The sequence below is a fragment of the Canis lupus genome, chromosome 31 (assembly GCF_011100685.1).
Source record: "Canis lupus familiaris isolate Mischka breed German Shepherd chromosome 31, alternate assembly UU_Cfam_GSD_1.0, whole genome shotgun sequence".
NCBI classification, from domain to species: domain Eukaryota; kingdom Metazoa; phylum Chordata; class Mammalia; order Carnivora; family Canidae; genus Canis; species Canis lupus.
In genome coordinates, this window is record NC_049252.1 from 11,942,789 (window position 1) to 11,967,548 (window position 24,760).

At 33.7% G+C, this 24,760-nt stretch overlaps 1 protein-coding gene and 1 long non-coding RNA gene across 24 annotated transcripts in view; one reads left to right on the forward strand and one right to left on the reverse strand.

The window, feature by feature from the left end:
* LOC102154431 overlaps positions 1-24,760 on the forward strand; it is a 355,562-nt gene that overhangs the window by 133,815 nt on the left and 196,987 nt on the right. For 13 of the 16 annotated variants that reach the window (XR_005382127.1, XR_005382128.1, XR_005382134.1 and 10 more), the window contains one exon: positions 22,844-23,003. This is a non-coding gene — a long non-coding RNA (uncharacterized LOC102154431). Of the gene's footprint in view, positions 1-7,532; positions 7,582-8,657; positions 8,746-22,843; positions 23,004-24,505; positions 24,685-24,760 lie in introns of those variants that run through there. The other 3 variants (XR_005382133.1, XR_005382124.1, XR_005382132.1) reach the window with 3 other exon arrangements.
* Positions 1-24,760, reverse strand: part of SAMSN1 (SAM domain, SH3 domain and nuclear localization signals 1) — a 269,753-nt gene that overhangs the window by 24,877 nt on the left and 220,116 nt on the right. For 7 of the 8 annotated variants that reach the window (XM_038581230.1, XM_038581233.1, XM_038581235.1 and 4 more), the window contains one exon: positions 2,107-2,178. In XM_038581230.1, coding sequence (XP_038437158.1) covers positions 2,107-2,178 — 72 coding nt within the window. Of the gene's footprint in view, positions 1-2,106; positions 2,179-22,789; positions 22,971-24,760 lie in introns of those variants that run through there. The other variant, XM_038581237.1, reaches the window with a different exon arrangement.

The following is a 24,760-nucleotide window of genomic DNA, read 5'->3' on the forward strand; positions in this document are numbered from 1 at the left end:
ATTGAACTTCATTAATTTCTACATTTAAAAAAAAATTCTACATTCAAGGTTATAAAAGGCAAGGATTCTTTGCTTAATTCAAAACCCTGAATAAAATATAACTTGGAGATTCTTTAAAGTTTTAAGTTAGCCTTTCTTGTCTCTCTTCTCTCTAAATAAACTCTATCTTGACTGTCAAATTACAAACTAAAAATAAATAAATAAGCCAAGAAAGTATATTGTATTACTATCTGTGTTAAATTACCATTGCCTAAGCTTCAAACAAGTATCACAAATATTTTTAATTTTAGGTTTTTCTATCAATTTTTGTAGAGGTTTCAAAGAAACTACTTCAGCATATTTTAAACTTTCAAATTTTTCTATGCTGGTCTCTTTTATCGCCTGAATCACAACTTTATTAGATATTTATTTACAGTTGCTGTTTTTCTAAGATCTGTTTTTCCCTCTATACTTTAGGCTTCATTAAGTGGGGATTTTCACCAATTATTGCAATAGTAATTTCTGAGTAACTAATGGGAACTCTGTCATAGGGTAGGTGCTCAAGAAATACTTGTTGAATGAATAGATGCTGTATTGCTGAAAAAACATATGAACTACTTTTTCAGATTTATTAATTCTATCACAAATTACTAAGCCACCATTACTAATCAATAAACCTGAATTAGCCTGAGCTACTCTTACAGGTTAACCCTAGCATTATAAACTAAGTAACAGTAGAATATATCTATATGTGATTATGGAAAGTCAAAGTTTTATATAAGATGTTAATTGAAAATGAAATTATATAGGGTTTCTCACTATTTATATACATATGTTATCTTATTTAAAACTAAAAAAATGTGGATAGACTATATAGCTATTATAGGTTTATTCATAAGCATGTGTATATAAATATATAGACAGATAGAGGGAGATATAAATAATATACATATGTATAAAGGGGATATATTTTACACACATACATATATGTGTGTACTAACAGATATATTTATAAAGTAATACTAGATGTTATTCTATTTTCATTTCTTTTGTTTAGAATGTCTATTACTGAAATGCCAATATTTAAAAGTATTATAGATACACAGACATAGGAATCTGAGAAGTATGTTGAGAAATTAAATATGATAATGGGAAAAAATCTTTACAAAAAAACACAAAAAATAAACATACAATAATAAGAATGAATAATTAAAAAATACATATGATCCAAAAACCTATTGATCTCAAATGTATCACATGTGGAGTTGCTAAATCAGGTTCAATGATAAACATGTATTTTGAATTTTCTCAATATATATCCCTTTCAATAATCATTTATCATAATTGGCCTGTAGTTTGTGAGATAGTGCAACAGAAATGCAAACTTGGAGTCAGACAAGATGGTGAGTTCTGCCTTTGTCACTTATTAACTATGTAATTTAGAAGTAACTTTACTCAACAAAATGTATTACTTCATTGATAAAACAATACTAATAGTTCCTACATTATAGGTAGGTAAAGTGTTTAGTGTTGTGCTTATAACATAGTTAGTGTTCAATTAAATGTAGATATTATTATTATTATTACTATTGCTATTATAATTATATAGTCTTTATTGTATGGGAACCTTTCCTTAAGCTACTTTTAAAGTGTTCATGGTTTGCAAATGTGTATGTAATGGTCACCTATGAGACATTTCAATGCATATAGTAGAGTGCAATTGAACAACCATATGCCCTCTTTAACAAATTTACAATCAAGTCATTTAATCATTAAATTAATCAAAGCAATTACAACTGACATAAAATTTAACATGGATTGTTTTATGGTGGAAATGCTCAGAAAATTTGAGATTATTTGTATTACTTTAAATTGTAACTCTCTTCTTCAGTTTATATTCTGCTTTTCTGAACATGTTAGGTTTCTTAGACAACTTTTTACCCCTAATACCCAGTATGGTACTGATTACTAAGTAGTTGTTTGTTCAATTATCACAAAAATATAGGCAAGACTGTGATTTTTAAATACACTTATTTTTCTTACTGTACTTAGCAAAAGTGATATTGGCTTCATAATTTTTCATAATGAGTTTGCATTACATTCATAAAATTGTAATAAAATACTAACCTCAGTTGAATCATCTGGTTTTGAAATGGAATTATTCCGAAAACGATCAAAATTCCCAAAACTGCTGCTGCGCTATAAAATAGGAAAGAGAAAGGAGAGGACACTTAGGATTTGTGACTTTCACTGATAAAATTGCTAAATATATTAGATTATGGTTTAATAAGTGTCAATATATTACAAATAGAAGATTAAAAAAGCTCTTCTCTCTGGAATATCTAAAGGCATTGAAGATATAACTATGATTAACATTATAATACAGTGGACAAAATGTCTTCATAAGTTTTATATTATATTGTTAAGCACCTTGAAGAAAATCTATTAAATTATTTTCAATTTATAGTGCTACCTCTGCCCTTGGGAATGGCATCTGAACAATCTATGAATTCTAACCTAAGCCTTCTTGAAGTGAGCTACCCACAAACTAATTTCCAAGAAGGAATGACATGTATTACTAACCAACCAACTAACAAATGAATAACAACAACAAAACAAATAAAAACAAACATCTGAGTAAATCTATTGATATACCTCATAAAGATCACATTTGTCAAAAAACTAAAAGTGACTACAAATGTGTTTATCATTGATAACTTGATAATTTGAGACTCTAGTTGGCGTCAGAAAGAGAAGGCATACCATAGAGCTATTAATGAATTGAAAGTAGCATTTAGGCATGCACAGTCTAAGGTTGGAAGTAAAACTGAATTTGTCCACATTTAGCTTGGAATTACAATGAGACCTCAGGGTCAATTTCATTCACTGGTTTTGAGAAAAAGCTCAATATGTTAATAGAAGACTTGTTCCCTTGGATACTTTTTGCCTACAAAGCTAAATTTTTATTCATATGTAACTCATTCTAGGCAGGTAATTATAAATAATTCTGATATGTTACAAAGTAAATGACTCTCTGAAATACATTTCAACAATCTTTAGAGTCATGGAGTCAAAAAATGGACATTTCTTCACTATCATTTAATTTCATACATTGTTTGGAAAGGTGAATATCTGATGTTAGGTCCTTTAAGTACCTATAAATCCTAAGAATATATTCTATCTCAAGAACTTAATTTCATTCCAAGCTGATAATATTTTCAGAATAAGCTGATGGTACTGAAAAATAACCCGATAATTTGAAAAGTTAACAACGGGAGTCAATAATTCATAAAACCGTGTATTAAAAAAAAAAAAAGTGTATTGTCCTTTCAGAAGTCCCAGCACAGTTTAGTTTAAGTCAGCTTTGAAGGTTCATTGTTCTTACAAGCACTCTTACACTCATGTTTCCCCACCAGCTATCTTTAAAACTCCTTGTTTCCCTTTTAAATGAGCTGAAATAAAAAGATCCTGACGTGTGACAAGGGGTTAGCTTGATAGACAGTGTGATACGTAATATCGCCCCAAGGATGATGGCTGTGTTAGACACAATTAACGCCTTTTGCTGACTCGCCACCCCTGCTGAACAAGCCCTTCAGCTTGTGGCAAGAAGAGAGAAATAGAAGGGCTGAAACTGAGAACCACACTGGAAAATACAAAGTCTTCTCATGCAGGGCTTACTAACCTAGAATGACTTCCCAGAGCATTTCCATGAGGCTATCATTGCCCAGAGATCACAAAAGGGAATTGAATGTATTGTTGTCCTGCTTATAAACAATCTGAACACAGGGAAATCTGTTACTCTTTTATATACTTGAAACATTCTGATGGCCTATTGGAACCTATGCCTAGGGCAATTTTGCAGCCTGCATCCAGCCTGCATCCTGCTTATTAAATATTGATGAGGGTTACAACATGATTTCCACCACTGGATAATGGGTCCTGTTGCCCAGGAGGGCACAGAATAGGCTCACTTCAGCATTTCTCAACATTATCTTCTGCCATTAAGTAATCAATAGTCACCACCTTTTAAAATTAATTCTCCCCTCATTATATCAATAAAGAGAAGCAGATTTAGGAGTAGTGGTTTAAGAAGTCTTTAGACTATTACTTTGGGTTTTGTCAGTCATCTCATTGCTAATCACTCAATAGCATTAAACCAAAGAAGTGCAATATCAATCCAAGATAAGACACCATTAAGAAGCAAATCTAAGTATTTGAAACAATGTTTTAAAATTTCATTATTCTCTAGTCTAAAAGTTAGTGACTTTCTGAGATGGTTTCATAACGTATAGGTTATGGCTTATGATAAAGAGGGCTAATGTCTACTCTGAGGTATGCACAACAAACACATTTATAAATTTTACTCCTATCACTTTTTCAATGAAAAGGTAGATCATATGGAAACAAGCTGGCTTTCTAGTAATAGTCCTTTAAAAATGGGAATGTGTTTGAATCTCAATAATTTTGCATTGCATAATCATAATGGATTAGATTTAGCAAATATTATCTTGTGACAGAAGCTCCCATCAAGACAGAGCTATGATATAATGAATAGCTGTCAATGGGAAGAGTAACTTAAAATAAAATTGAGATTAGTATTTTAGATAATTTTTGTATCTATTGACATTATATCATATTTAGTCTTTAATTCCACTCTCTATACAGTCTTTCTTTGTGCAGTTAGATATATATTTGCAAAATGGCACATTTGTGGAGGGTAATTTGGCAAAACTAGCAAAAATTATATATATATATATATATATATATATATATATATATATATATATATTTGTCCTTTGACCCAGCAGTTCCATTCCTAGACATCTATACCAGAGGTACACTTGGCTATAAACTGCTTTACACATCACATTCCTTATAAAACTTTTATATTATAAAAAAAGCTATAAACTCTAATGTTCATCGAGAGGGAACTGATTGAATAATATATGGTAAATCAAATGGTGAGACTATGTGTAACTATAAAAAGTTGAAATGTGTCTCTTTATACTTTTATGGAATTATCTCCAGGATGTAGTGTAAGGGAAAAAAGGCAAATGTATGTAGAAAAAAATGTATACAGTAGGCTGCTGTTTATCTAAGGGTGGAAATAGATATTTGTATTTTAATACAGGCAAATACATACTTTCTTAGAAAGATAGGGAAAAATGAATAATGTGAAAAAGAGAAAACAGACTTCTTTGAATATACCTTATTTTGTGGATTTGACTTTAAAACTATGTAACTTTTATTTTTAACAGAATTAGGTAAAAATAAACACAATCTCTAAGAATTCTAAATAAAAATAAAGCAAATGAACCGAATTCTATATTGAATTAGTGGCTTAGAAAGAGGAATTACTTTAAGTGATTTTAAGAACAATAATTTGTCCAAAGGACAAAAAATAATGACAAAATAAAATTTAACCTGTTTTCAGTCATATTGTTTTTTTTTTTTTTGGCAATATTGGTATATATAGATACATATGTTGAGGGACAATGAAAATAAGTAATGATGTTAATGACGATGGAGTCAAGATACTCAGTCAAAATTCTCATATGGGTCACGGCATAGAATAAGTAGTCTTTCAGAGATGACTAGGGCCATGTCAAAACGAAGACAGACAGGAGCCATATTAAAAATCTTCTCACTGGATTAGATTATATCCAAAGATGGGATAATTTTTTTTATCAATAAGTGAATACATCTAAAACAGCAAAGTTCATGAATCCGTAATGATACCAAAAGGAAAAAAAAATCAGTGATCGCTTTTGGAAACATTAGAGTTATATTATGAACACTAGCAAATAAAGGAAAAGACCTAGACATTTAACCTGCTCTCCTTTTATGAAATATATTTCAGAATAAATAGTTAACGAGGAAGAATTTATCTCTCTCTATGTGTGTATGTTCTAGCTAATCAATTAGGAATGATGAAATGACCAAGGGACTGTCTCGGAAACCCCTGATGGCAATAGAAGGATCTCAGCGATGATCCTTGATGGCTACTAGAATTATAAAAAGAGAAAACTAGAATATGTGCTTCATAATATTAGCGCCTAACAGTACCCAGGGATGTAGTCTCAGAAAAATAAATAAATAAATAAATAAATAAATAAATAAATAAATAATAAATCAAGCAAGCAAGCAAGCAAGCAAGCAATCACACCAAACTTCTCTAACTACCAGATTGTAGGAAATCAGGGACAAAGCATTTTAAATGACACCAAAAGAATACAGTCAATCAGAAAAATCTAGACACTGAGGAAATCTACAGGACAAATAACCTGGTTTCTTCAATGAATCAAAAGAAAGAAGAAAAGTATAGATTAATAACCTCTCAGAGTTGTCTAACCAAATATAACCCATGGATCTTGTTTAGATATAGATAAAAGAAACCAAAATAAAAAAGGCAGCGAGGACAAGACTGAGGAAATTTTTAAAATAACTAGCTATTTGATGAACGTGAGGAAATATTATTTTTTACTTGTAATTCAGGATAACCTAGTGAGGGGCAACAAGCATGTGAGCATAAAGAAGAAAGATGACTGGCCATTATTTAATAATTAACTGAGTGGTAGACTGTACTACTCTGTTTTTGCATATACTGAAGTTTCCCATAGTAAAATGTTTGGCTAAAAGAAAAAGAAAGGGAAATGTACCTATATAATAGCTAAAAAAACAAGAGTTAATCATGTGTAGGGGCAGGGAGGTACACTGGAAAAATACTTTCCTCTTAATTTTGCTGTGAATCTAAAAGTCTAAATAGTCTTTAAAAAAAGTTAATGTCACACAACTTTATAAGGAACCAATTTAAAAAAAAATCATTGATATTGCTTGGGTCATAGTTGCTTGAAAGTACAGACATACTTGAGAAAATATGGTTCTGTTTTCCAAGTTTATTTTAGAACAAACCAACTTTCTGATATAGATGCACATTACTAGATTGCCTTTTGTAGACTCTCTCTAATTACATGGTACAGATTACTTTCTTCCACTTAGTCTACTTGGCTTCCACAAAAAAAGGGCTGAATAGTCTCATTTGGGGTGTTTGAACACATCTGTGTGTGTCCCTACACAACTCAATGAATAATATAAAAGAGCTTGAGAGGATTCATTTTTTTGTTAGTTGCATTTTTTCTCTAGTTTTGTATAACAATTCTAATTATTACAGAATGTCATTTCATGATATAAAGCTGACTGTGTTCTTAGAAATTCTCTAGTCCTTCTCAGTGAAGAAATTTGCAGGAGCCAGAACTTGCAAAAATAAGTTCATTTTTTTTTCAATTCTCCACCCTGATGTACTCTCAAATCTCAGTGCCATCCCATTCCAAAGTTTTGATCTTGTCTTCTATTTTCAAAGAAACTTGTTATCTAAACAGGATGGAAATTTGGAAAGTTATCTTGATAGAATGGATAGAGCTAAATAGGATTCTTAGAACAGCAGCCTAAATTTACCGACATGAAATATAATTAGGGGTCTCTTTTTGGAACTATAAATCAACCTTTTGACCAAATCCAAGACAACTTGAACTTTACTCTCATTTCTTAACTAGCCATCAAGTTTTGGGGTCTTCAAGTAAAGTCTTATCTCCAGCATGACTGGTAAGGCACTGGTGGAAAAGTTTCACAGTCTATTTCAAAGAAAAAATTTGCATATCTGAGTCAGACATCCGCAGTATTTTGAAATATACTGGCAAATTAAAAATGACACACACTCTGCCAATGAGTTCTCACATCTTCTAAATATTGCACATAGAGCGATGGTTAGTAATATGCTCCTGAAGATCAGAATTGTTTCGGAAAGCACTTGTATGAATATTCAATAATAATTGTATGCTAAATGTCAATAAGCCTGTCAACCTTTATCCAAAGGCATTCGAGGATTTAATTATCCTAACCTAACTCAGGTGCTGAGATCTTTTGAAGAGTTGGAAACAAATTTAATTCATTTAAAATAACCCTATTAGGATTGCTTCAGTGTTAAATAATGACACTATCATGTGAAGTCAATGGAAGATGGTTGTGTGGAGTGTCAGGGGGTTGAAGAGTAAAACACAACCGGAGCAGAGAAACATAACTTTCAACAGCAACATTTTAACCCTGAGTAAAGGCCACCCAATACTCCAACATATATTGGTGCTCTAAGTATTGTTAACGTAGATCTGGACTCTTAGAACAAAAGTTAGTTTACTTGATCTCTCTGGTTCAGCATCTTTTCTGTCAACTGCAAAATATCTAAAGGAAGTGGAATTCTGATTCCACTATAGTGTTTTGAAGTTGTGTCAGAATTTCCACGTGAAAGCTTTAACTTTCAGAAGCTGATGTGCCACTAGAAATATTTTTTTGCAAATTGAAACTGCCTCAAAGAAAAGAAACTAGAACCCCCACCAAAAAAAGAATCAATGTAAAATGATCCATAATCTATAAAAGTGGTTATTCATTCAACCTATTTAATGTAACAAAACAAGTTTTGTGAGTAAAAAAGACTCAGATATTTAAAATTTTCAATTGCATCTCTGCATGATTTATTACTGTACATTATGATTTACATTACATCCATAGATTGTAAGTCATTCTGAAGTTTTAAGAATTGAACAGAAATTAGAATATTCTATTTTAGTTGAAAAGAGTTTTTTAAATAAATAATACTGATATGTCTTAAATATCTTTTTTTTCAGGTAAAAAGCCTGACATGGCAAATGTTCAGTCACTTGATATCATCAGTTCTTACAAAACCCTATAGAATAAAAAGAATATTAAAAACTGTTAAAAATGTGACCATGATCAGACTACCTTGAACTGCTCAGCTTCTTATCTTCCCTGTTGTAAAACTTCTGCTTGGCTTGCTCACTCCCAGACTATTGTTATAGCACACGGTCTATTCCTTCGTTCTCTTTCTCTAACTACTAAATGGTCTCTCTTGATCCTCCTGGAATTGTTTCATTATACCACTGCTTCCATGAAACTTTCAAGAATTTCCCCAGGGAACTCATGTTCATAGCTGCTGTAGCCCGCAGTGGCTTCTCTGCCTGCTTTCATGCTGGAAGGCAGATGTGCCAACCAAAGTCTCTCTCTGCTTATATCCAGTTGCCTCTGAGGACCTGCTTTGATTCTGCCTTCTGAGCCATCCACCTGCACTCTTGGAAACGTTTGCTCACTCTGGGGAGTTTGGACACATAATGCAAAATGCAATATACCACACACACATTCTTTCAGCCTCCACATCTGCTCAATTCTTTCCTGAAATCTCCGTTGTAGCCATTTGTGTTCATCACTGCTAGTCAAAAATGTGCTTATGGCCACATTCCTGAGCCAATGCACTAACAGGCAGCTCCTTAGTACCGAAACTCTTGCCTTTCCAGTCATCTAACATCACACATAGAACTAATTTCCCAAAAAATACCAGTTCTTATCATTGCATTCCTCCCAAAATATTAAGCTTGCTCCACATTGTTATGATGGTTACTGAGGATCTGTTCCATGCCCAAGTGATTTATCTATGATTATCTCATTAAAAAGACACAATCACCCTCTGAGATAGGTCTTGATTTCTCCAGTTTACAGATGAGGAAAACTAAGGCTCTGAGAGTTTAAGTACCTCTTCCTTAGTCAATAAAATAAAGCTCAAACTCAGCATGCTGCACTTTCATGATTCTCCATGCTATCAGGTAATGGTACAGTCTGATGTAACAGAACTGGCAGTTCTGGCTGGTCAGTGTGGACACATTCACTTATGCTTCTAACCTGTGGCTCATGTTATTTTCTTGGTTTTTGTTTTTTTCCAAGGAATGTCCTTCCTCTTTTTTCCCCGCCTATTCAGATCTAGTCCATTCTTCAAGGGCAGGATTCAGCCCCACCTTCCATATGACATCACAGGCCATTGCTTCCCTAGATTAGCACACACTGATTGCTCCTGTTAAGCACTGTAAATTCCTATGCAGAAAAATGCTACAGTTGTGAGGCTTGGGAAAACCACAGCAGATGACAAATCCCACATCCCTCTTCAAGTTACATGTCCAAAAGCCATAATTTCACAGCTGACACAAAAGCAAATGATAACTCAATCATGTTATAGCCAAGGAAGATGATTTGCTGATGTCTAATTAGAGACTATAAGATGTTGCACTATGCAATTCAACATAAATATATTAAGTGGCTCTATGGCTAAACTTTATGCTGGGGGTCAGGCTGTCTATATGAATAAGCAAGAATCTATCCTGGAGGAATTTGCACTCTGTTGGTGCCATCAACCTAATAACTTCAATCCCTAAGAGCTAAATAGAACCATATTCAAATGAATGGCATACAATTATAGAAGCAGTTACTAAGATCAGATTATACTTATTCATAAAATAAATGAACTTAATAATGCATAATAGATGTTAACCTGGAAATCTATATTCATCCATTTATGAATACTTATTTTCACTGACTACATAGTACATGAAAGACATTTTGTATACATATGCCTGTACCTTAATTATTTATAGTCAGTCTAAAGAAAGATGTGTTAAAATGATGAGAAATTTTTAAATCAGCTGAAATCAATACAGTTTGAATTTGCCTAAAAAATTATTTACCCTAAGAGATTATACAGTTGTTAACTGAGGGACCCTTAGAAATCTCCAAGCCCAAAGATGGTGATTGCTAAAACTTTGATAAAGTAACAAAAAGATGAAGACAACAAAAAAAATACACATACTGTATATTAAATGGAACAGTAGAGGACACAAATGTGTCTATTACTTACTGAGCTCTTCAAGGAAGAGACAAGTTGTTTCTAGTGAACATAATTTTGGTCATTATTAGTGTTGTGTATCCGATACAAGAATATTTCACTAGGATTTATTCCATCTCCAGCACAGATAGTTTGTTAAAAACTTAATAAGGAGCTATACGGAGAAGGGTTCTGAAGCCACTTTTAGGGTAAAGAGGTCATGATTAACTGTGTCAACAATGGTTACAGAAGATAGTGTGTGTTTTAGGGAAGATGGTGAGGAGAATAAGGAATTACAGGTAACATATTTGATGTATTTACCATTCCTACTCTAAGTTTAAAGTAACTTGCCTGAGCAAATTTCTCATTACTAATTTTGTTTTCTAAGTACCTTGAGAGAGAGAGAGAGAGAGAGAGAGAGAGAAGATGGTATCAAAGATAAATGATTCAGGGCAGCCAGGGTGGCTCAGCGGTTTAGCACCGCCTTCAGCCCAGGCCTGATCCTGGAGACCCGGAACCGAGTTCCACATGGGGCCCCCTGTATGGAGCCTGATTCTCCCTCTACCTTTGTCTCTGCCTCTCTCTCTCTCTGTGTCTCTCATGAGTAAATAAATAAAATTAAAAAAAAAAAAGATAAATGATTCAAATTTCAAGTTATAGAAATATGCATTATCCTTCCATAAATTTAGATATTAGCTTTCTATTATATGCATATTAAGTTTTTCCTACCTATAACCAAGTATTAAATATTTTAACCATTGATGCATAATTATCAACTATTTCATCCTATAACTAAACTTCAAAAACAAGTAATTTTGCAAATAAACTATAAATAACCCTTATATAATATATATATCTGTATAAATAATCCTTCTGTGTATGGTATGGCTAACAGAAGAAGATAATAGTGACTAGGATGGTAGAAGAAGGCAACAGTTATTTAGGAGAAGAATTTTTTTTTTTTTACTTTTTTTTTTCTTAAAGTAGACTCCGTGCCCAATGAGGGGCTTGAACTCACAACCTGGAGATCAAGACCTGAGCTGAGATCAAGAGCTGGATGGTTAACCAACTGAGCCACCCAGGTTCCCCAGAGAAGAATAACTTTCAAGTACTAATCATAACAAGCTTTCCTATATTGACCATAATCTTAAGTATCAAAATTCTGGTTTTCTTAACAAATGCCTTGTTCCTCTATTCTATCTTTTAATGAAATTATACCATATGTACTATATATGTACTATATGTAGCATCATTAACCCTTTTTTTCTTTTTCAACAACTGGAGATAGGACAAGTCTTGGAAATGTTTAAGTAGCTGACACATGATGGAAGCATGTACTTTTAAGTCTGTTAAGATACTTTTTAACAGACTTAATAGTTGAATGTTGACTAAACTTTAGGTTCCTGAATAATTTCCTAACATATTTACCCATCAAATGTTTATACCACTAAATCCAGTTATTCCATTTTAAAAAATAAAATCCTCACAAAACAAATATTCATTGTTTTGAAATCATTGTTAAAATAAAGGAGTGAAAATTAAGTTGGGAAATAGAATCCATTGAATAAACTTCCCCATCAAATTCTCTGGAACAAAAACTCAGTTACTTCCATTAAATGTCCTCTGCATTCACATGGCCTCCGGGTACATAATAACCTTTCTAAAGGTCTCCTCAAGGGATATTTTAGTCATGCAGTGATCTCCTTGAACACAAGTAATGACAAACAATAAGCTAATTCTCAAAAAGTTTTTTTTAAGTCATTTTTACTACTTTTAAATGAGTATGTTTGATGCATGATTTTGGTCCCCCTGATTAATGGTCACCGCCAGCCCAGCTTCTGGAGTTGTAATGTTTCCGTGAGCTTCCCTCCAGCAGAGCTCGACCATTAATCCAGTGGCATATGTCAGCTCAGCAGAGCAAGGTCACTCTTCTGCTTCAAGGGGAACCTTTTTAGAAATAATAAAACTGACAGAAAGTTCTTTTTTGCATGCTTTATGCCACCTGAGGTTGAGTGCTGCAGTTAATATCATAAAGCTTATAAACATTCCCATCTCAGGCAGCACCCGCTGCCACTATGGTTAGGAGTTTAAACGTTTTTTCCTTAGTAAGAACAGACATGTTTATGTGGGGCAAATATACAGTATGTAATCCCAAACAAGGAAAGAATGGGTGGAAAAAAATAGTAGTAAGTTCATGTTAGGATATTTGGAAGAGACGTTAGGGTTCTATAACTTCCTTATTAACAGTTACATTCTCCTTTCAGCAAATTTGGATTTGTCTATATAAATACTTCATTAGATTGAGGGGTTAATAGTGATGTTGAAATGTAACAGCAGTAGTAGAAATGAACTCAGTTGATGCTAATTCATAAACTAATGTCTGACAACTGTAGAACATTTATCTTGGAAGGAATTTTCTTTTTTAAAATTACAAATACACTATAATTATTTGTTTTATAGGTAATGGCTGCTTTAAAATTCATAAATAATTATAGTGAGATATTCGTAATCTTAAAGTAGCTTGAAACGTAGATGGCCTAACTTAGAAGATGATGGCTGTATAATAACTAGCAATATAAAGACCATATTCCCATAAGCATTATAAAATTTATATATTTAATTACTCATTTTGTTACTTTTACTTAATTAAAAATTTAAGGTTGCACATTGCTGTAACCATATGAAATATTCAGAAAAAAAATTTACCAAATATCCGGATTAATGCCTAGACATATCACTATATGTATAATAAAATAGGATTTACTATAAGGTAAACTGGCCTTAAATCTTATTTTAAGAATTTAAATTATTTAAATTATGAAACCTATAGAAAGGAAACTTCATTATTTATATTTAATTGTCTTCATTGTATATATGTAGAGAAAAGGTGGGGCCAGATGGTAATTCAGGCTCATCCTTTCTAGGAAGCCAGTTCCTTGGTCATGTCTCCGTGTCCAATGTCAGGCCCTCACTTCATCAGGTACAGAAACTTTATTTTTCAAGATTTCTGAAATAAACAATCTCTGAGGGACTGACTCATAAATGAAACTAATAAGATACCAAAAATGGCAATGCCAAGTATTGGTTAGGTATGAGAAATTCAACTGTCAGGAAGAATGCATTTTCTTGTTGACTTATTAAAGAGTTTTCTCCCTTGGAGGAAACGTTATATGAGACATGAGATTGTTGTTGGAAGTTTGTTTCGTTAGTGTAGTAAAGCCACACTGAGTAGGTGATATCAAGGGCTACAGACATGAAGTTACAAAGCCTGAATTACTTATCTTACCTAAGTGAGCAAGTCTGCTGAGCCAAATGGGATTATTTGCTTCAGCTGATGTACCGATAGGCACATTTCTACTCTCCTACTCCTTTCTAGGCTTCCGGCAAAGAAAGCCCCTTTGCTATTTTTTTTTTTTTAACTTCAATCATATTAAATTACAATGTCTGATTATTGTTTTGTTTCATTATATTCTGATTCTAAAAATGGTTACATTGCTTTATGTGGGTGTTGCCCAGATCTTTGTCAGCTACCCATTTGTAAACTATGTCCTGGAGTAGGGTACTTCTTTAGATGACTAATATTATCCATTAGTCATTCCACACTCATTGTACACACATTGAGAAATCACGACTGTGTTCTACATTATGAATGTTTTTGGCAATAGCCAAAGTTTAATAGGAACCACATGAAGTCTGAAAATCAGACAGACTGAGTTTAGTCCCCCTTGTTCCCCAACAAAAACTTCAGGGATGTAAATATGCATAAGGTACATCCCCTGTTCTTGATGGTAACTCTGGTAGGGAGGGCATATTGGAATAAACTGTGTTATAAGAAACAACAGAGGTGTGGAACAGGCACTGTGAAAACAGAAAGGAGGGTGAGATTATTAATGGCATATGTACTATGTGCTAGAAAATTTCCATATGGTAATTCAACTAAATCCTCACATTCAACCCTACATGACATGCTTTAATATACTCCTTCTTCAGATAAGCATACCAAGACTCAAGAGGAGTTTTTAATAAAAGGTTCAAGGTGTCCTAGTTAGGAAATATCAAAACAGGACCTCAAAACCAAGTCTATATGACTTCAGCTCATGGTTTCCATTGCTCTGCCAGAATGACCTCAAAAATACTACTTTGGGCTAAGTGGTGGAGGCTTTGTTGTGGGTTTAACAGTCCAGCTCAGTAGATGATGTTAATGTATAGCCAGAAAGCCACTATCCAAGGGGGTAGAACAGATGTTTTACTTTCATTTTCAAATGATTCTTAATAGAGTCCTAGTGGGATGTAGCAGGTAAGTTTGGATGGAAGGAAAGAACAAGGAAAAAGACTGGACAGTGTGGGTAAAAGGGAGCCACTGTAGTGAGGTGAGTGGGGCAGGCAGAATGAGGATACTAGTCAACTGGAAGTGAAGAGGGATCTAAAGTAATTGGAAGTGAGGAAACAGCTGATAATCAAATCCTCACTTTCAATTAGTAGAACTTCATGGACTGTATCATGAACTGAATTTTTATTTTCCCCAAATTTGTATGCTCAAGACCTATTCCCTGGCACCTCAGAATGACTATATTTGGAGATAGGGACTTTAAAGAGGTAATTATGTTAAAATGGGGCTGTTAGGGTAGGTCCTAACCCAATTCTACTGTTGTCCTTAGAAAATGAGATGTCCTTAGAAGATGAGATTTGGACACATAAAGGGAGACACTAGGGGTGTACATGGACAGAGGGATGACTAAGTGAAGAGGAGCGATGAGTGGCCATCTGTAAGCCAATGAGAGAGGCCTGGAACAGATTCTCCCCTCATGACCTTCAGAGGAAACAAAACCCACAGGAGCCCTGATCTTGGACTTCCAACATCCAGAGTTGTGAGACAATACATTTCTGTTTTTTAGGCCACCCAGCCTGTTGTATTTTGTTATGGAAGCCCTAGCAAACTACTGCAGGTGAGGTGAAAACTTCTAAAGCTCATCACAGGGGAGAAAGTAGACACAGCCAGCTGTGCTGACAAATGGCTCTCTCTATGTATAAAAGAATCACTTTGTCTACCTCTAGAGACAGCTTAAAAATCTCTTCTATTTTTATTAATCAAATCTTAATGTAGGACATTTTTGTTCTCTGCTAAGAAGCTAATTATGAATGTCTTGTTTCTAAAAGTTCACCTAAATCCTTAACAGTAGAAAGGAAGAGAAATGGATCAGTTTGGTAATGCTAAATTTGGAAACTTAGATGTGTAGAGTATGGAGTTAATTTCATTAGAAAAAAACCCACAATCTTCAGGGATAATGAAGCCATTTGTCTCCAAGTAAGGCAAGGAAAGATTAAAGAGATGTGTCTCATTAAATTGATTTTTAACAAATCCAGTGCATTGGTAGTCAAAGTAGTGACTTGATACTCTTCCTGTAGGATATAATATCCAAATTTCCAAAGAAAGGGAGGCTACACTTGTGTCATTCTCCCTGTCATTTGTCCCCTGAATTTTCTATATACTGTATGGACACTGTTCTTTTCAAGTTTAGCCCACCTATTTGGCACCACCTTTTTTTTTTTTTTCTATTTGCTTGCAATACAACTTGATTATATATTCATATTCCTTAAAATGGGAAAGCTAGAATGAATTAGTGCTTTGGAGAAAATTTTCAAGGCTAAAATTATTTAACTCTTTCAAACAATTAAGCATAATGAAATGAGCAAATTATTAGTTCATCTCTCCTGATTTGAGGTGCTCTGAAAATGAAAATTAAATTCAAAAGAAAAATGTAGTTTGGAGAATGAGCAGAAAATTTGGGGAAGTGGCATGTCAATTTTGGGGTGAATTTCTGGTGGCTGTGACAGAGAAATATAGGCATTTCTTGTGGGAATGTGGGCACCAATTAGAAGCAAGAACAGTACAGGGCAGTGGCAGCCTTTCTGTTCACCATCTTTTCACAACATGTGGTATGGCTAAGTTTCCTGTACATATTCAACTGGATGCAATATGTACAAATAGATCCCAAATTACCATCTTCTCAATATCCACCCTGTTGCTCCCTTTGTTGAAGCCACCGCTATCTCTTTTCTTAGTTTCTGTAAGAGCCCCCTAACTGATCTCTTCTCTATTTTCTAAGTCCTTTCAGTGTATTTGAAAAACAAAAGACTGAATAAATCCACTAAAATGTAACCCAGATTCTTTTTTTCTCGAATTTTTTTCAATACTAGCCCAAATCCTTATAATGACCTGGAAGCACTCTGTGATCCTACTCTTTGTGAACGAACACTCTTTCCCTGTGCATTCTGTTCCTCTGTTTTCTCAAACACACTAGGGGCACTCTGGTCTCAAGGATTTGGGGCTTGCCCTCCCTTCTTCCTGGAATATAATTTCATCAGGCAAACTCATGGCCAGCTTCTTCAGTTCCTTCAGGTCCTTTTTCAAATGTCCCATTCAGCACTTATCATTACCTAGCACTCTGTATATTTAACATACTTAGCTTGCTTTTTGTATGTTATCCCCACTAAGTCAATTCTTTGAGGACAGGGATCTTTGTTTTATTCACCACTGTATTCCCAGCATATGGTCTATACTGTCTACAGTAAGCACTCAATAGATAAATTTATTGTATTGAAGAATGAATGAATGAATGAATGACCTTCTAAGTCTTTTGAAAAGGTTAATAAAAAAATTTTTAGATTGGGTAACTAAAAATTCTTGATGCTCAGGCACATTCTGTATTAAGTAATCAAAATATTTGAAGATGGAATCCAATCATTAGTATTTCTTTTTTTTATAATAAATTTTTTATTGGTGTTCAATTTACCAACATACAGAATAACACCCAGTGCTCATCCCGTCAAGTGCCCCCCTCAGTGCCCGTCACCCATTCACCCCCACCCCCTGCCCTCCTCCCTTTCCACCACCCCTAGTTCGTTTCCCAGAGTTAGGAGTCTTTATGTTCTGTCTCCCTTTCTGATATTTCCTACCCATTTCTTTTCCCTTCCCTTATATTCCCTTAAAGTTATTCCATGGTTCAAATGTGCAACCTAGGCTGAGATGTGAACACCATTTCCAAACTTTAAAGTGCTTACAAAACTTCCAGGTATCTTGTTACAATATATATTCTGATTTAAGGCCAGGAAGTCAGCACTTGTAACAGCTCCTAAAATGTCAGAACTGCTGGTCCGTATGACTACACAGAGCAGCAAGCACTTAGAATCATGTTCAACTTGACTTTGGGCCCTACAATACCTTTTAACATGATCTATGCTCTGTTTCCTCCTGACTTGTTTTGTTTTAGTTTTGGATCATAATTTATTTTAACTATTTCTCAGAAAATAAATGTGGCATAAATGCTAAATACATTAATAAGAGAACTTTTGGGGAGATTTCTTTTTTGGGTGTGGAGGGGAATAACAACCATTATTGACAGCCATCATTTTTTAAATGGAAACTGTGAATTTAAAATATTACCTACATTGTGTATCACATATCTTATTTGGGGCCACTTGGTTTGAAAAGCCAGAACATTTGACTGAATTCATCTAAATTAAAGTCTGAAATCACACACCAGATGAAGAAACAAAAAGAAGTAATGGGGGGAAATCCACAAGTTTAAGAAGAAGGAAAGCTATCCCCTATAATCTTTTTTTTTTAAGATTTTATTTAAATAAATAAATAAAATCTTATTTATTTATTCATGAGAGACACACAGAGAGAGAAGCAGAGACACAGGCAGAGGGAGAAGCAGGCTCCTCACAAGGAGCTTGTTGTGGGACTCGGTCCTGGATCCTGGGATCACGCCCTGAGCTGAAGGCAGCCGCTCAACCACTAAGCCACCCAGGCATCCCTCCTCTATAATCTTGAATCAAAAAAAATTTTCTTCTTCTTCTTTCCTTTTTTTTTTTTTTTTTTTACTAGCTATGATACCTTGAGCAAAATATTTCACATCTATAGGACTGTTTTCTTTCAAGTAAATTGCAGGGAGAAGGTCATAAACCCTGGTGTTAGTGTCTTGTAACTTGTTAGTGTCTGGCCTTAAGTAAGCACCTATGTATGTAAACATCTCTTCCCTTTTCTTACACCTGGTTAGGTAAGAGTTAAAATGTATCTCAGCAGTTTTGATAGGAAAAGCAATGAAGAAAGCTCTTTAATGCCACAACTATGTGTCATCCTTGTCTAGGAGCATAAATTTGCACAGCGGGCAGTGCAGTGAAAACAGCTCATAATCAACTCATCACCTCTCATCATTGCGAGGATCAAATGCAAATGGGAAAGAATGCCACTTCAGTCATTGCTAGTGAAAATTAGCATCTGTGACACTAATGGTGTCTCATTTAGTATGTATTTTAGATTTAAAAAATAAAAGAAAAAAAAATGCTATTTCCAGAACAGAACTGCCATTATTCCAGTGTTTCCCTTTAAAATAACAGTGGTGTTTGAATCTCCTTTACTTTAAAAAAAAAAAAAAAATCCTGTTAAAATTTATTAACACAGATCATTAATCCCAGCCGAATAAAGGCCAAGTTGTTCTAATTACAGTTCCAAAGTTTCATTTATCTATTCCTTTTTTTATTTTTGAAGTCTACCATATTCCCTGAGCTGGAACAAAGGTCTATGGTTATGTAATGGTGGGCATCTCTAGAGATTCTTATATAACATTTGTTATATTGCAGTCCTTAAAATAAAACTTAAAAATGAATTACAGTTGCATTTATATACATACATACAAACTTTTGGATGTACACACTAACAGATTTAGTGCCAAGAAAAATGAAAGTACACTGTGCTAATGAGTGTCCATACTTGAACCAGGATACATAGAGTAGACACAAGGAACTCCATTCACTTTATAAATATTTATCAGGGGCCTACTACATTGAAGGTGGTATGCTAGATGCAGGAGGGAGATATATGGTTATACTTAATAATCTCAATATTAGGTCATGATTTTTTTGACAATTTGAACATTTTAAAAGCTGTTTTTGTTTTATAGTTCTGAGTATTTACACTGAAGTGGACACCTGGAGGGATTTTGTTGGTGGAATTCTTGTACCTAATCAGAGACAAGAATAGAGGACTTCTAAATTCCTTTCCAACCTAAGGAGGCTCTTAAACATATGCTCTCCCTGGTTTCCATAAAATGTATTTGGTAGGGCAGCCTCGGTGGCTCAGCGGTTTAGCGCCGCCTTCAGCCCAGGGCATGATCCTGGAGACCCAGGATCCAGTCCAACATCAGGCTCCCTGCATGGAGCCTGCTTCTCCCTCTGCCTGTGTCTCTGCCTCACATGAATGAATAAATAAAATCTTAAAAAAAATGTATTTGGTAATTAAGACAGAAGTAGGAGTAATATCTACACTATAGTCCCTATGCTAGTAATGACAGCATTAATAATGAAGACCAGGAGTACTGGAAATTGACATATGTATGTCACATCACACAGTTTTATTTTTCATCTGACTGTGTATCTTTGCTCAAGTTAATTAACCTCTATGCCTTCCCATCTATGTAGCTAAATAAGAGCGATTCACAGAGTTGTTAGAAATATTGAATAAATTAGTGTACAAAAAGCTCACAATTAAAAAAAATAAAAAAATTAAAAACCAAAAAACAAAAAGCTCACAATTAATAGAGAAAATAAAATAAAACATTTCAGTTAGAAAAAGTCACAGAAAATTATGTCCTATAATTTAAGCATTTATAGAATGTAATGAGGTCATATCTTTTCAAATCTGAATCCTAGATATGCCTAAAATTTTAAAAAATCACTATCAGTAGTGGGTACTAGTGATGAGGAGGCAGAGACAAACTTCAAAAAGCAAAGTACAGAACCTTGCGTGTATGTCAAGTAAAGCTATTTTTCAATGATTAATCTAAATGTAGAGTCCTTAGCCACTATTCATCAAATTTCTTTATTAATTTGGAATTTACTTATATACACCACAGAGAGTCCTGAGACACAAATTAAACTTGTTGGAACTTATTAACATTCCGGTATACATAATGGGTTTCTTTTGTAGTAACTTTCCAAGGCTTTCCTAGTTTCTCTTATACATTTTTGGTCTTACTCCCTTAACTTACACTATGAATCCCATATAACAAATATGAGTAAAAATATGAGTCCTATTTATGAGCTATCTGAAGGAAAGATCCCATACCAAAAATGGAGAAATAGGTATAAAGAGTGAAAAAGATGACATGTTCATGATACAATTAAAGATGGTAAAACTGTATTTTAACATGTGTTTTCATTATTTTTTTTGAGTCACCAGACATGCTATTGATAAGTCTTGTGACTTTAAGAGAATAATCATTTTGTATGTAGACTCATAATATCTATTGTTATATTTTATATCCATGAATGTTTTGAACTTTCTCACAATTATAGGACCTACTTAAAAATACTGATAACAAAGTCCTTCTCCATTGGTTTCCTTTCCAAATGAACAGTTCCATATTTTTTAACTGAGGTGATATTAGGTATACTATGCATTCACCATTTGAATTGGGTACTAGGTCACCTAAACTATAACACACAAGAGTTAACATAAACTAGATAATTCAGTAATAGGTCCCTCATTTTTTTTTTTAAGTTTTACTTATTTATTCATGAGAGACACAGATAGAGAGAGGCAGAGACATAGGCAGAAGGAGAAGCAGGCTCCATGCAAGATGCCGATGTGGGACTCAATCCTGTGATTACAGGATCATGCCCTGGGCCAAAGGCAGGTGCTCAACTACTGAGCCACAAGGGGATTTCTCTTCTTTGTTTTAAATACTGCCTTCGTCTCTTTGATGATAACAGTGTGGCTGAACTATTCTTTTTATTGCTAGAGAATTCTCGTTTAGTTTTAAAAACCTTTACGATCTCCCTAAAACCTAGTATTGTCAACTCAACATTAGTTACATTTTAATTGAGTAAATTCTATATAAAATTAATCTTAAACATAAAAATGATGCTTTTAGAATTTTTTTTCTGTTTGGGAAACGTTGCTATGAATTTTTATTATATTAGGGGAAAAGACAGAAATCATGATACATTATCCAGCTGTATTTTTAACTAAGATGGCTGCCTAAGTTTTTAAAGATCAGAAATCATTTATTTTTTACTTTCCTTCAAACAGGTTGTATAGTAACTTGCAAAGACTTATAAAATATTGACCATTGTTCAATGCCACATCAATTCAGGAGTTCACAATCAATTCCCAAATTCTTTCTCTCCAAATGGGTACCAAGCAAATAAAGACCAATAATAGATAATAAGTCAGTCCTCTGAAAAGACGCCTGACCTCAGCTATAGTTTATTCACAAGTAGATCAAAAATATTATTTATCTAGGGAACTCAAGAAATGTACAAGTATTGGAGAAAAGCTTTGAACCCAGTATTTCATAGTTTCTTTCACTTTATTAATGAAACTAATTTAGAGTTCTACAGTAGAATCTGAATTTTGTTATCTCATGCTGTACTTTTTAAAAAAGTGGCAATTATTGTTAAGACAAAAATAGCCTAACATTCTAAATAGAACCAATTTGGCAAATCTATCAATATACGGGGTTTTGATACTTCCTAAAATATAATCCAATCCTCTCTCTAGTGAAGTGTTAGTTCAAGCGAGAGTTAGGAAAAATAATCTTTTCAACAAGCTATCATATTTTAATACAAAAAATGAAAAAAGCAAATATTTAGTATAAACATCTCTATTTTACAATTTCCTCATAATTAAACGTATTATGAGAGCTGAACACATGACCGATAAAATGCATTCAGTCAAATAGACATTGACAACTTTATCGTCATTAAAAACGTTCAAGAATGTTTCATAATATCAATCTTTAAAATAGAGACCACCAAATTGATTTCCGTGAAGTTGGATCTGAGCTCAAACTTCAGTTACAAATGTAAATGATCAAATATACACTATATGGTAAAATTACAGAGAAAATAATTGTCTAGATATTATTTAACACCTACGTTTGCAATTCAACATTTTTCAGACTTGCCATGAGGCATTCGGCCCTAGAGTTGAATTGATTTATGACTGACAAGAGAAGAACAGTGCGTGTGTGTATGTGTTTATCCTATTAAATGATTTGGTTTTGTTTGTGTATAAAATTACCTTACCTTTGGTTTTTGATGTTTTTCCTTCTCTGAAACATTGGATGGTTTTCTCTTCAGCATTTTGAACTCAGACTGCTCCAAGCAAGTGCACTTTCTGTTACAGAAACAACTGAAGGCTGTCAGCACTGTGTCTGTCTGTGATGTACAGCAGATAAGTTTGAGCCCAGTGACCTGCCACTTCCTCCTTTGGTCGGGATATGGCTTCACATCTACATGGGTAAAGTTTTTTTTTTTTTTTTTCTTTTTTTTTTTTTTTTTTTTTTAAATGGTAATTCTTTGGTAACTCCTGTTCTGTATCTGCTATCTTCTATGAGGTAGATTCCTAAATCTCACACTTGGACATGCCTGTAGTTATCATTAGTGCCATAAGGATTCAAATAAGGATTTTTTTTTTTTTTAGTATAACACACTGATAGAGGGAGGAAAATATCTGAGCCAATAAATGAAATAAAACTTGAGATGTGGGTATTTTAATATTAAAAAAATGAAGAGAATACTCAGGGTAGTCAGTTTCATACTTCTAAGTAAACTTTATGAGATGAAATAAACTAGACTTTATACAATACTAATCTTACTTTTTTAAAAAAAGATTTTATTTATTTATTTGACAGAGAGAGCACAAGCAGGGGGAGAGGGAGAAGCAGGCCCCTGATAAGCAGGGAGCCCGATGTGGGGCTTAATCCCAGGACTCTGGGATCATGACCTGAGCTGAAGCCTTAACTGACTAAGTCACCCAGGCACCCCAATAAACTAGACTTTATACAATATTAATCTTACTTAAAGCATGTATGCAATGTACTTAAAAAACAGTATGAATGAAATTCATATAAATAGGAATATGACTTCAGGATTCAATGATTGCGCATATTGTTACTTTTTAAAACATTACTATGTTGTCAAGACCTGATTAATATGAAAATCAATGAAACAGAACCCTGCCTTAACTAGATGTCTTTTCTGCTACAGACTGCAATGCTGTCTACTGATAATTGCTAGTCTAGCGATGATCCAATGGATCAATGGTACCTTCAAAGGAAGCATCCAGTCTCTATTTAATAGGCCTGGAATAGAGCTAATATGGCTTAGAGAGAGACTTTTCTCATCAAACTAAAGGGTTTAGCATTTTTATTATAATGTCAAAACTGAGATACCCAGAAAGTAAAAGCAAAAAGTTCAAGCTTTCTTGTTAATTAGGGATTTACCAAAGGAAGACATGCGGAATGTCTGAAAGTCCAGTTCTATTAAAACAGGCTTGTTAGAAAATCAACCTAGATTTCCATTTATCAAATCCCTGGGTTGAAAAGCAGTGGCACCATATTCTTAATGAGCAACTTCTCTAGATAAAAACCAAGCTGACTTTATTTCTCAGTCTTCCCTCATACCTGTGAGCTGCCCCTTCCTGAGGCCCAGTTCTAAGTGTTCAAATTTCACTAATCATTTAATGAATATTAAATTACATGCTATGTGCTGTTTGACAGTATATCATGCCTCTTGACCAACTTAAAAATTGTTTATGTCCTATAATAGAATTAAAGACATACTCTTAAGATTCTGGTTAATATGCTGCTTCTCCTAGATATTAAGAGCAATTATATTTTTAGGAATTATCAGACTGGTATTTTCAAAATAACACTGAGAGCTCTGAGGTTGGGTAATTCCCTAGAGGCCTGACTTAGGTTTAGGCAGTGACCTAAGTATATTTTTGTTTCATTTTTTCAGGAATTGAAAGTCATGAAAAAATATATTTCTTCTGAAACATTTACACCCTCAGTGCCTCCCTTTCTTTACCTGTGAATAGAAATTTAATTCAATTCCGGAGTTTGATCAACAACATAAGAATGATAGTACCTGCACTTACTATAGTAATAGAGTTCTGGTGAGAATAAAAGGAAATATCAATAAAAAGCATACTTATTATATGACTTAGCATTTAAATAATGTTTAATGACAAGAAATGTTTGTTGATCTTAAAGA